Source organism: Podarcis pityusensis, assembly GCF_964106645.2.
Source record: "Podarcis pityusensis genome assembly, chromosome: 11".
In the NCBI taxonomy this organism is placed as follows: Eukaryota; Metazoa; Chordata; class Lepidosauria; order Squamata; family Lacertidae; genus Podarcis; species Podarcis pityusensis.
Window position 1 is genome coordinate 15,314,925 of NC_138036.1, and position 13,886 is coordinate 15,328,810.

The window sequence follows — 13,886 nt, forward strand, 5'->3', positions numbered from 1 at the left end:
TGTCCTTAAGGAGTTCGTTCCACTGCCGAACATCTCTTACTGTCAGAAAGTTTTTTCTGAATGTTTAGTCGGAATCTCCTTTTTGTATCTTGAAGCCATCGGTTCTCCAGAGCAGGAGAAAACAAGCATGTTCCCTCTTCCAGGTCAAAACAAAATTAAAAAATTCCTTCCAGTAGCACCTTAGAGACCAACTAAGTTGGTCGACTACGGCAGACCAACACGGCTACCTACCTCTTCCAGGTGACAGCCCTTAAGATACCTGAAGATATCAAACATATAAAATAGGGTCTGATTCAGGTTAAGGAAAGCCTATTCATTTCCCCAACACCACTTGCTTTCTGAAAAAAATAAAATTAATAGAGTGATCGTAGGTTGGGGAAAGCGCACTTGAATTGCCCCATCAATGGTGTTCTTGTATTTGTGTTCTTGTATTTGTGTTCTTGTAAAAGCATAACAAAACATCAAACATTAAAAACTTCCCTGTACTGTGCCTTCCGATGTCTTCTAAAAGTTGCATAGTTATTTATCCCCTTGACATCTGATGGGAGGGCATTCCACGGGCCAAGGGCACCGACAGAGCAGTGTCTCTACTTTGCAGAACTACAAAGAACTGCATCCGTGACGCAGAGAAGAATCTGGTGCAGATTTAATAAGGGAAGCAACGTGCTGGCGAAGATACTGCCAGGATCCCCTGGAGCAAAGTTGCCTGTGTTTCTATGCAGAAGAAATGTCTTGGTGAGAGGCGGAGGGGAGCACAAAATGAAAGATGGGTTTGGAAAACTGGATAACATCAACAGACAGGGGCATGTGGTGGGTGTCCGCAGAGGTGTTCCCCGGTATCTCTCAAAGGCTCCAGGCGTAATAAATGCACGCAGGATACAATAACAGAGTGCATGAGGCTTCATCAATCAGAGGCGAGAGTGTTCACGTGTGAATATCCCTGGAGTTATCAGCACCAGTAATTCTCCAAATAAAGAGCCCCTTCCCCCTACTTTGATAAGGGAACAGAAGTCGGAGGCCTTATCAAGTCTCACCAACCAGAGGGGGAAACAAAGATCCCCACTTCATTTATGGACGAGGAGGGTCCTGAAATGGGGAGGGGGAGATGGAGTTTGCTTTAGACGAGGCAAAGCATGTTTCATTCCCATTGAGAGCTTTTGTTTGTTTGTTTGTTTTGTGAATAGGGGAGATATGAATGAATGGCACAGGGCAGAGCAGTGAGAGGGAGGGCTTGCGCATTAATCAGAAAATATCAGGAGCTTGCAACAGGGTGCGTTTGATGTGCAAAAGGAAGAAGGAGAAGAGGCTGCCGTGAAATCTGGCTTCCCCTCAGAACTGGTGCCAGGCCTGTAATAAATTATAAAAACATCACCACTGAGAAGACACAATCTTGGAGAAATGAAGCGCAAAAATTAAGCATGAAATTAACCAAGAGAGGAACTGTTGGAATGGGCAGGAACTTGAGGGTAGATGAAACAAAATTGCACCCTGGTCACCCTGGACTTGTGCCCTGTAGTCTGGCTCTACCACTGCATGGCCGTATAAAATGGACTTATACGGAATTGAACCTCTGGTCTGTAAAGCTCAGCACTTGGGTGACCTTGGGCTGGTCACACTTCTCTGAAGTCTCTCAGCCCCACTCACCTCACAGAGTGTTTGTTGTGGGGGAGGAAGGGAAAGGAGATTGTTAGCCGCTTTGAGACTCCTTAGGGCAGTGATAAAGTGGGATATCAAATCCAAATTCTTCTCCCCAGTTTCTCAGACAGCATTTCCTCATTCTGGCCCCGAAATCGCCACTTTGGGCTGCATCTGGGACTTTATGTAGCATGCAAGGAATGTGCTGTGTTGAGCTACGGGCATCTTCCCTACCATTCAGCAGAGGGGACAATATTGAGCAGCTGGCGGTGGGCTTGGTAAATGGGAAAACCTACATGCTTTCCCAGCAAGAAAGGCAAGTGTGATCTGCAACAAACTGTTGCAGTGTAAATTCCCTCCAAATAGGAAAACTCCTGTTCAGTGAACTGTTCCCTCCAAACACGACATCCCAAACTCTCACCCCTGCCACAATTTCTGGTTTCCCTTTTCTAACTGACATGAAACATTCCAGGACAACTGAGAATACCCAGCCCTCATTGGACTGTTTTTTTGGGAGGTGGGGGTGCCTCCGTAATATATATATTTTAAATTGCTGTCAACTAGCTACCGGGCTAAGTTCGAAGTGCTGGTTTTACTGCATAAAGCCCTATACAGCTTGGGATCAGGATGCCTGAAATATCTTCTCCCCCCCCCCCTTAAATACCCAATCCACCACTGCACTCTGCAGGTGAGGGCTTCCCGGCGATGCCACCTTATCAGGATGCCCATCTCACGCAATACAGAAATCAGGCTTCTAGTGTCATGGCATCTGCCCCTTTCAGTTCCCTCCCGTTAAATATTAATTGGGCTGTCGTGGGAGGAAGCTGCCTCCGCAGCTCTCTTGCACCCCGGAGCCAGGCCCCGAAGGCCCAGCTGAGCCCCGGAGTCCCTTTCTGCAGCTCCAACCTCGATGAGGGAGCCTTTCGTGGGGCACCGGGTTGCACCCCCTCAAAACAATGTGCCCAGGGCCACGGGCCCCCACACCCCACGCTACGCCACTGGTCTCCTCCCAGCACTTCTTGCTAAAATGAGAGTGGACAGAAGCCCTTAGCTTTCAATACACCCTTACCTCCAGTGGGCGATTTCCCCTCAGAAGTCAGAGAAATGCACCTGGCACATGTTCAGAGGAACACTTCCAATTTATTAGGAGTTTAAGCATCTCAGGAGTGAAATCTAGTCTGGGGCAAAGCCTTGATATACCTCAGCTGGAATCATCATCATCATCATCATCATCATCATCATCATTATTATTTCTATACCACCCTATACCAGGGGTCTCCTCCCTCCTCAGGCTCTCTCTGACAGGACAGCCCCCCCCCCCGGCTTTCTAGAGGTAAGCGCTTGCTTGTGTGAGTGGGGCACGACACTCTGCACTGTTTCAGAGGCACCCTCTTCTTTAGGAGGACTTCACAAGGCTGAGCTTTGGGAGCTGACGCCACCCCTTCTGGCATTATTCAGAATTGCTATCCCGCCCCTCGCCTGCCATGGGGCTCTCATATTTCTGACGGGCGCTATTTTCCAACAGGCAGAAGTTCTCCTGGTGCCGTTTTATCCATCCTTGAAGCTGAACGGTGGGGGGAAGCTTTACCTGTAAGACTGGTGGTGTCAGCCTGCCGGGCAGCTGCTGAAGCCACAGACGGGGCGGGGGAGAGTGGGGTGGGGGAATCTTCCCCCAGAGGGTAGCACTGAAGCGGTAATGGCTGGACGGGTGGGCGTCAGAGGAAGGAGGAGCGCTCGGCTGCGCTTTCGCCGTCGAGCCAGCCAGCCAGCCAGTCAGGCGGGCGGAGAGGCGCTGCTCCAGCAGCGCCCTCGAGGGGAGGCGTTAAGGGCTTGACCTTTCCTGCCACCTCGCCCAGCCTGCATATAAAGGCAGGTCCCGGCCGAGGAGGCAGAAGCAGCGCCGCGCTCAGTCTCCGCCGCGACTCGCCGCTGCCCTTGATCAAGCAGAGCGCAGAGCCGCCCCGTCGAGGCCAAGCCCGGAACGCACCATGGCGCGCCCCGAGTTCCAGCTGCTGCCGAAGCCCCGCGGGCTCTTCTCGCTCCTGGGTCTCTTCGCCTTCGCGCTGCTGCTGGAGGGACGTGGCGTCCGCGCCGCGCCCTTGCAAGGCAGCGAGGGGGCGTCCCCGATGGCCAAGGTCTACCCCCGGGGCAGCCACTGGGCAGTGGGTGAGTACGCACGAATTGCTGGGCGCCCACGGGGTGTGTGTGTGTGTGTGTGTGTGTGGTGCGCGCACCTTCTCTCCCCACCCCGACGCCGCGGTTGGCGCTTGACGGAGGCGCATCAGCCCCGAGGGAAAGTGAAAAGAGAGCGAGGTCTTTGCCGCGAGGAGCTTACAAAATGCCGTTTCTGCAGGGGGAGCGAGTAGCATTCAGGGAGTGAGGGTTGAGCGGGGGGAAGGAAAGTGGGTTTTAGAGGGACGGAAGGAGGGATCTCGTACTTTCCCCCAACTTTGAAAAGCTGGCTTGGAGAGCATCCATCCGTCCCTTATCATTTTCCTCCCAGCCAAGCTGGCTACGCAATGCCTCCCGTTTCCAGTGAGCATCCCCTCTGGCTTGCCCCGCTCCCGCGCCGCATCACGTTATCCCCTCCATCCTGTCCGTGTCAATCTATTCCGTGTGCAGGCAGATGCGTTTCTGCTGATTTTTATTTTCATGTTTTGGAAAAGAAATTGCGACTTCACACAGCGGGCCATTAAATTTTTTTTTTTGGGGGGGGACTTTGCTACCCTGTAGTCATAACCGCTACTAGGTTCGATGGGGAAGAATTCCATCCCTTCGGTCTTTTCAATCCTGACAAGCGGGTCAGCAAAACATTTCAGTGTGGAATACACCTGTTCAATGTCCCAGCCAATCAGCTTGTCATGCCTTTTGCGGGGATACTCCATTCCTCCCTGCTCCTTCATTTCCTGTTCCTCCACTGCATTCTGTGCCAAATGAGCATCTTTGGTCCTCAGTGGCTGCTATTAGGTCTCCCCCCCAAGTTTTTTTTTGAGTGGGAGGGAGGTATTTGGGGTGTCCCCAAGCTTGCTAAAACGTACTGATGAACCGTGGATGGTGTTGCCATTTGAGCTACATGGGGTTCTAAACTCAAGAGAACTGAGTTTTCTATTAAGATATAGGAGAACTAAATGAAATCTCCACTGACAGAGAAAGTATAGCTCTGAATACCAGGTGCTGAGGACAAACCAATCAGGGAGCACTGTTGCCCTCCATTCATGTATCTGGCCAGCCAGCCGCTGTTGGAAACAGGATGCGGGACTAGATAGATTCCCTGGTCTAAACTATCAGGGTTTTTCTTAGGCTGTCATTGCACTGGCATCTGCTAGAGCTGCTTTAGTTTCAGGGTATCCTATTGTAAGGAGCAAAGGTTGTACTAGATGAACAATAGGATCCCTGACAGGTTGGTCTCTACATCTTATAAAATTGACGTCTTGTCTCTCCTGCCATTACGAAGATAGGACGCTGCCTTATGCCCAATCGGAGCCCTGGTCCACTTAACCCAGTGCTGCCTACACTGATTGGCAGCGGCTTTTCATGTTTTCAGAGATGGGTCCTCTGAGCTCTAGCTGGAAATGTTGTGGGTTGAACCTGGAATGTTCTGCTCTGCCATAGCCCTTCCCCATTAGAAATAGCTTGCAGAATACTGCCTTGATCTCTCTAAGCCACCTTCCCCTTTATCTGTAGCATCCAGTGAGAGCAAGTGTGGTGTAGTGGTTAAGAGCGGTGGACTTGTAATCTGGTGAACCGGGTTCGCTTCCCCACTCCTCCACATACAGCTGCTGGGTGACCTTGGGCCAGTCACACTTCTCTGAAGTCTCTCAGCCCCACTCACCTCACAGAGTGTTTGTTGTGGGGGAGGAAGGGAAGGGAGAATGTTAGCCGCTTTGAGACTCCTTCGGGTCTCAATAAAGAGGGATATCAAATCCAAACTCCTCCTCCTCTTCTTCTTCTTTCTCCACACATCTGTACAGTGCACAAGTATCTGCCACCTCTTTGCTTTTCTCCTTGAGATGGTTCATTCATGCTATTACATATTTCTTCCATGCAGACAGTTCCAGCCTTCCATAACCGAGTGCATGGATTTACAGAAGAGGGGTGTGTGTGTGTGTGTGTGTGTGTGAGAGAGAGAGAGAGAGAGAGAGAGAGAACCAGGAAATCACAGAATTGGTTCACATCTGTGAATCTGTAGCTTTTCTCTGTTTGAGAGTAATTCCTCTCACGCCCATGATTGCATGACAAAATATCTAAGAGTGCTGAACAGTCCATGAAGACTGCCTGCAGGTATCTCTGCAGCTGTGGTGGCCCTGCTTGCCACCTGGTATAATTTGGTGTGGTGTCTGTCATGACGCCCCTGTCATGCAATTTCAAGCATAGGATCCGGCAAAGAGAGACCAGTGGCGTAGCGTGGGTTCTCAGCACCCGGGGCAAGGCAAGTAATTTGCGCCCCCTAACCCGGGGCAAGGCAAGTAATTTGCGCCCCCTAACCCGTGGATTTTAGCACTCGAGTCTCTTCCGCACCCCCTCCAGATGTTGCGCCAGGTGCAGCAGGCCCCCCTGCACCCCCCACGCTACGCCACTGCTCCCACCACAAGTCTTCAGGACAGCCATCCGAAGGCTGGCGCGGGGAGAAGGTCTCTCCGCCCCACCGCCAGGCTTCGGAGCATCCTTCCGAAGGCTGGCGCGGGGAGAAGGTCTCTCCGCCCCACCGCCAGGCTTCGGAGCAGCCATCCGAAGGCTGGCGCGGGGAGAAGGTCTCTCCGCCCCACCGCCAGGCTTCGGAGGAGCCTTCCGAAGGCTGGCGGTGGGGCGGAGAAACCTCCTCCCGCCGCCAGGCTTCGGAGCAGCCTTCCGAAGGCTGGCGGTGGGGCGGAGAGCCCTCCTCCCGCCCCCAGCCTTCGGAGCAGCCTTCCGAAGCCTGGCGGCGGGAGGAGGTCTCTCCGCCCCACCGCCAGGCTTCGGAGCAGCCTTCCGAAGGCTGGCGCGGGGAGAAGGTCTCTCCGCCTCACCGCCAGGCTTCGGAGCAGCCTTCCGAAGGCTGGCGCGGGGAGGAGGTCTCTCCGCCCCACCGCCAGCCTTCGGAGGAGGTCCGAGGACAGTGGGGTTCCTGCTTCCTCCAGGAGGGCCGGCCAAATGCGCCCCCCCAAATGTTGCGCCCGGTGCGGCCGGCACCCCTGGCACCCCCCACGCTACGCCACTGAGAGAGGACTACCTATAAGTATAGTTGGCTGCAACCCCCTTAACATGGTGGTATTAACCTCCCAACGCCACCAGCACCTATTGCAGTTGCAGGAGATGATACTGACTGCCCGGAGACAGGTGACAGTTTATTCCAGAAAGTAGAAATGATATGATGGGAACACAGCTCATCCCAACAGAACTTTACATAGGTAGTTGCAAGTAACATTGATTTAACTAGAACAAGCTCCAAGAGAGGCTTTGCTTTTGAGCAGACGAGTTGCTGGAGAAATGGAAGCGCTTCACCCTTTCCCCACCAGCCATCAAAATCGCCCTCCCCCACGCTGCTTTTCTCCTGTGTCTTTTTCAGGGACATTGTGGTGGGGGAAAGCAGCTTGGGGGAGGTCATCATTGGGCTCATCCACACTTTCGCTCGTCCTGTGTTTGGTCGTATTGTGTACTGATTAGTTGCTCAGGGTCCAAGAACTTTCCTTGTTCTGCAGCTGTGCCTTCTGAAAATTTGACCTTACCCACTGAACTGAAGCAAAATCTGCCTCTTGGTTTTCTATGCATCGGATAAGATACGAATCAGCAGGTAAGATTGGATTTTGACACGGCACAGCCGAGGAACAATGAGGATAGCCCTTGCACCTGGGAAAAATTAATCAGTGCACAATATGATCAAAATATGCGGCAACCGAAAGTGTAGATGAGCCCAAAGGTGGCGAGGTGGCTGGCAGGAATAGGGTTAAAGTCAGGAAAAGGTCTTTCATGTCTATTTTAGCCCATAATTTTTGCATGTTTCTGTAGGGCTTCAAAAGCCTGCAAGCAAAGCCTGTTTGATCAGCAGGATAAAAGAAACGAGTGACTGTGGTCACTGATGCTTCTATCATACCACCTTGAAAATCCACGCTCACCTGGTCTGCACACTCTTTTGTGCATCTATGTGTGTCTATCCAAAAGTCAGGAGCACTCACACGGCCGAAAGATACAGAGTGTGAATTATACCTTTAATGGGGGTTTCTATTTGGAAGGATGTATCACACACACACACACACACACACACACACACTTTTCTGTTTCTCCTCCCCACCCCCATCAGCCCAGTGAAAAAGTCCCCAGTGAGTTTGCTTGCAAGGCATCTAGGTTCCTAGCGTTAATTTGTCAGCAGTTGAGTTCCTTTTTATTGGAACATCCTTGATGCATAAGTGTGCTAGAATGTTGCTGAGAGGGTGAAAGAAAAGTGGCTACCATATTTCAGTCAAGGCAAAAGATTCCTGTTTAGCCCCAGCATGAAACCCTCAATCTCCAAGACAGGAGTCACCTAACCAGAAACCTGTGGACACATTTGAACTTTTGAGCAAGTGACATGGGCACAATCTTCTGTGGTGTCTTCTCTCCCCCTTCCTGAGAGAGAGAGAAAGTATGTGTGTCCACCCATCCACCCACCCACTTTTCCTTTCCAAGGGATCTGGATAAAATAATTCACCTGAGCCTTGGAAAGCACATAGAGGTGAAAGAGGAAGTGGGATAGAGTGTCACGCTTCCAACTTCCTCCTTCGGCTCTACGTACTTTTCACAGAGCGGAAGGTAACCTCTCTTGCCATTTCATGACCAAGGGGGCAGTGACATGGGAGTGAGGTTAAGAGGCTTTGTGGGCACCATGAGGAAGATCCCAAGGGTGTCATTGTGCCCACGGGTGCCACCTTGCCAACTCCTGCCCTGGGATTTCAGTATAGCTGCATGCTTCATTTAGCTCTTTTGGGCACAGACTTTAACATGGATTAGTTATCTCTAGCATCCTTTAACCACCATGTGTATTAACTGTGGACATTCCCCCCATTTCCTGTGTTTGGTTACGGGCAAAGTGGCAGTTCTAATCTACTTAGAGATCTTGATTACAAAAACCAGTAACTCTCCTGGATTAATTATGTGATGTGATCTTGTGCACATGCTATGCTTTGGGTGGATGGCAACAAACACTGAACCGAGAAACAAATTAAGCTACAAATAATGTCTTCCTAGACTGGATTACCTGTTCCCAGAAACACCCTATAAAATTTCACAATGGCTGCCATCACCACTCTGCTAGCTTGGTACTCTTATGAGGGTACCAACTTTGATGCACTTCTGCCTGATCCAGGCATTCCTTGCCGGACGATAGAATCACAGCATAAAGCAGATAGCTCAGTCCGTAGAGCATGAGACTCTTAATCGCAGGGTCGTGGGTGTTAAGTTGTGGGTGAACATATCAGACGACACAGCGATTCTTCAAACAGCCCTTGTTTATTCACAGGCCAGAACAGAACTGAACTGAAGGGTTCAGCCAGCCTGCTTATATAGAGCTCCACTAGAACGCAACAGTAACCATTTTCTGTAACTATCCAATCACTGAACGTCACTTTCAATCCCTTATTTGCATATGTGGACCTGACTGAAAACTATCTACAGTATCCCCCTGCTGGCTCAGGGTGAGAACTTCAGTACATAACAGTGGGTTCGAGCTCCACATTGGGCAAAAAGATTTCTGCATTGCAGGGGTTGGACAATCTACAGTTCTATGACTTTTGGCACCACTTTCATGGCATTTTGGTTCCTCTTGCAGGGCACTTCATGGGCAAAAAGAGCAGTGGAGATTTCCCTAACTTATATGAAGAACGAAATGAGTCGCCTTTCTCTTTGCTACCCGATAATGCCAAGCAACTGGGAGACTATCTGCACTGGGAGGAAACATTCAAGCAGTTCCTCCGGCTTCTTGAGGGGAACGAAAACCAAAGTGCTCAGGTTCTTAGGGAAGAATCTCCGTTTCCTGTCAAGAGCGCTTGGGAGGCAGAGGACAACAGCAGCCTCAAAGACGTAAGTGTAAACGCTTGCCTTCATCTCTGTGTTGACAAAAGTCACTTCAATAATGGAGTCCAGAGAGGAAAGAAATCCTGTTAACACTTTACTGAGCAAACTGAACAAAGTGTATAATTTGAGGAGGAACGAGCAGAGGGATTTTGTCTCTCTTAGTTCAGGCCTTGTAAGCGGCAGGGAAACATTCAGCCAAACACACAGAGGGAAATTTCCCTGAGAACTGCACAGCCAATTGGAGCGTTTGCTGCCTCAGTAAATGTCAAGCCGCTCTGTCTGGTTGCTAAGCAACACTTCCACCATCCCCCTATTGGTTAGCTGACTTACTGATAACAGAGTTAACCTTTGAGTTGCAAATTGAATGATCCTTGCTGCAGCACTTCTGACGCTTTCATTGACATTTTGAACATGGGAAGCTTCCTGTCACAGTTCGTTTAGTTTTGGTTTGCTTCCTTCAAACAAACATGCCAAACATGGTTCAGCAGAGGTGAAAATACATCTGAGAATGTCAGCAAGTTGAGCCTCAAAATAGGAACATGTGGGGAGGTAAAAAAAGTAAAGGGACCCCTGACCATTAGGTCCAGTCATGGCCGACTCTGGAGTTGCGGCACTCATCTCACTTTATTGGCTGAGGGAGCCGGCGTACAGCTTCCGGGTCATGTGGCCAGCATGACTAAGCCGCTTCTGGCGAACCAGAGCAGCGCATGGAAACGCCGTTTACCTTCCCGTCGGAGCGGTACCTATTTATCTACTTGCACTTTGACGTGCTTTCGAACTGCTAGGTTGGCAGGAGCAGGGACCGAGCAACGGGAGCTCACCCCATCGCGGGGATTCGAACCGCCGACCTTCTGATCAGCAAGTCCTAGGCTCTGTGGTTTAACAGTTAACTCTGTGGAGGTAACTTATGCTAAATCAGACCGTTGGTTCATCCAGCTCAGCACTGTCTCTGCTGACCAGCATTGGGTCTCTAAGATTTCAAGCAGAGATTTACCAACCCAGAGGTGCTGTGGACTGAACCTGGAGCTTGTGCATGCGAAACAGATGCTCCACCACTGAGCTACAACTGCTCCTCAATAAAAAAATCAACAGCTTTTCAAGCATTACCTAGAATCCTAAATGGGGCTGTGAGGACCTCCCAGTCAACTATAATTGCACAAGCTGAATTTGATGGTATGTAATTGAATCCCACCCTGAAATAGTGACAATCTGGAAGTGCCCTAGAAATAGCAAAAGACTGGATCTTGGAACTCTTGCCTGTGGAGCATATTCCTAACCTCCCAATTTACACAAAGCCATTTTTTAGCTTGTTGAAAAATAAATAACTTACTGTCACGAGGTACTGGGAAGCTTGCTACACCAAGGGGGAAACAGCTCTCCCTTTCCGATTATTTTGATTTAATTTTCTAGAAAAACTGATTGATTTGTGCTTGGGGCGGCAGTAAATGAACTACAGCCCCAAGTAATGACTTTATTCTGACATGGTTCGGCCAGCGCCTTCATTATACACCTTAAGGGTGCCAGGCGAAAACGTTCCTCTTTAACCAAGCCTTTGGCTGGTTGACATCCAATGCCCTTTTAAATATGTTGTGGAAGTGGGATGTGTGTGTTATTGTTGTTCTTATAGTGAAGCAGCTGTGTCGGGCAGCAGATGAGAGATGTGGGGCAGTAGTAGCAGCCCCTGGCTGTTCCTCCCGAGTCGCTTAGCTATCCTCATCTGTTGAATGATTAATTATAATGATATGCTGCTTTCATTCAGCAGAATCACAAAGCGGCTTACAAACAATTAATACAGTTGGACCTCGGGTTTCGAACGTAATCCGTTCCGGAAGACCGTTTGAGTTCCGAAACATTCGAAATCTGAAAACTCAATACGGAAAACTCAATACGGAAGCCACATGGCATGTTTGACTTCTGAGGCGTTTTCGAAAACCAAAGCATTTACTTCCAGGTTTACAGCATTCAAAAACCGAAATGTTCGTCAACGGAGACGTTTGAAAACCAAGGTACCACTGTAACAATAACATAATAGAACACCACAAATGCAAGATAAACTAGACAGAGTAGTTAACAAACCATCAGTCAAAACAATTACAATTCACCAGTAAAACAATTACAGTCACAACTTGGAGAAGATAAGCTAAACAGCACAACAAAAATCATATTATAGGATTACTCAAAGCACTACAGTGGTCGTAATCTATAAAACAATGTTAACAACCTTGACAAAATAGCACCCGAAAAATAAGATAAGCACTGATATATTCGTTGACTCGTCCCAGCCCCGTGACTCATAATCTTCCACTCTGTTCAGTTCATTAAAAGACTCCATACACACTGACCAAGCTTGACCTCTGAGGAGGTCACTTCAGTGCTGCTATTGCGGTGGTTCGACTTCACCCACAGGGGGCCTTAAGTTGTCTCTTGAGACAGGTGGATGCCAACCACAGTGATATCTGCTGCCACATGGTCACTCTTGGTCCTCCTACTCTGTCCTACTGCCTCAGGTCTGGTGGAGAATGCTCTCCTGTCACACCAGCGCTGATGTTAGTGGAGGCTGGTCTATATAGGGCAAATGGGCCAATACACTGCCTGTCTGCCTTCAACCAACTCCTGTCCAACGCCAGCCTTCCTTACAAGCAGTGCCGGATTTACGTATAAGCTAAACAAGCTATAGCTTAGGGCCCCACTCTCTTGGGGGGCCCCCAAAAAATTTAAAGGAAAAAAAACCTGCATGTTAATTTTGTTATTGCCAAATGCCAATGTGTTTGCATTATTAAGTTTGTTAGGAATAAAAAATCATTTTAAATTAGAGCTTAATAATTATTTCACTATTAACATACTTCTTCTTCATTGTATTTCAGTTCAACAATTACTTTGATAAAATACCTATTTTGTTTAGGGAAGCTTTTAATGTTTGAGCCATTACTGTATTTTAATATTTGGTTGGAAGCCACCCAGAGTGGCTGGGGAAGCCCAGCCAGATGGGTGGGGTATAAATAAATTATTATTATTATTATTATTATTATTATTATTATTATTATTTTGTTATGTGCAAGTGGCTATAGATACCTATTAGGTCCATAAATTACCATATAGCATATATTCAACACAAAAAACAGTGACAATTTGTTGTTGACAAAGGACAGCTGGACATATAAAGGGCCCTGTTACCTTCAGTAGCTTAGGGCCTCATCAGACCTAAATCCGGCCCTGCTTACAAGTAGTCAGTGGGTGGCTCTGGCGATACCTGTTCTTGGTTTTCTGCCTCCCCCACCCCTACCAGTCCTAGTCTGCCCCACTGAAATGTGAGGAGCCACCCAGTCGGCTCCTGTTTGTGGAAGCCCTTCACCTCCAGCAGTGAAACATCTTGGGCTGGAGCTGGTTGAGGGACGTATGACCTCTGCACCCATCACTGCAGCGGCTTTTGTCAAGATTGCCCTCTCACTGTTATTCTTCTTCCTCTCTCTGTGTCTTCATTAGATGATGGATTATCTGCTGCAAGCGATGGATAGAAAAGAGGCCTCTCCCAGTTGAAGCAACTGTCTCCCAGCACCGAAGGCATAGAATAATATCTTTGCGAAAGAGACTATTGGTTTCACAAGCATTTTATTGTATATGATAACTGATTTAAAAATAATAATATTATCTTTTGTGTTAAGCAAGATTTTTTCCCTCCCCTTTGGCGTAAAAACAACCTGCTCACTTGTATTCCTAATCATGACGACACTCTTTGGTGGTGTTTATTTCCATCTGAGTAGCCTTTTCCCTCTTTCGAACGGCTTTGTTTGTACGACAGCTTTTGCCACCCTTGGCGCCCTCCAGAACACCTGGAGGGCGTCAGGTTGGCAAAAGCTGTTCTGCATAATTGTTGATGAAGGGTCTTCCAATTCTCTGACGGTAATTTGCCATTTCCTCTCCCTCCAATCGCCTCGTCTTTTGTGTTAACAATCATTCGATGTTTTTCAACATTCACAATAAACAAATATGTTTAAAAAAGGAAAGATTCCGAGGTTAGTGCTTTCATCTGTCTGAAACGCAGGTGATACTGCAGTCTTGCTGAAGTGAAGCAGGTCAGTAAGGGCTTGAATTTCTGGGGGCCATTTTTGTAAGCTGCCTGGAGCTCCATAATAGAGGAAAGGTGGCGTACAAAAACAAAGGAACCATATGTATGATAATAAATGCACACCTATTTGTGTGTGTGTTTTGATGCATTTATATTTAAA

The 13,886-nt window shown here is 48.7% G+C and overlaps 1 protein-coding gene across 1 annotated transcript; it reads left to right on the top strand.

Moving 5' to 3' along the window:
- Positions 1–3,410: 3,410 nt before the first annotated feature.
- On the top strand, positions 3,411–13,664 carry GRP (gastrin releasing peptide). The gene is made up of 3 exons (XM_080973700.1): positions 3,411–3,801; positions 9,416–9,666; positions 13,144–13,664. The coding sequence occupies exons 1-3, from the start codon at positions 3,624–3,626 to the stop codon at positions 13,195–13,197; spliced, it is 483 nt and encodes a 160-aa protein (XP_080829826.1). The 5' UTR covers positions 3,411–3,623; the 3' UTR covers positions 13,198–13,664.
- The last annotated feature ends 222 nt before the right edge of the window (positions 13,665–13,886 follow it).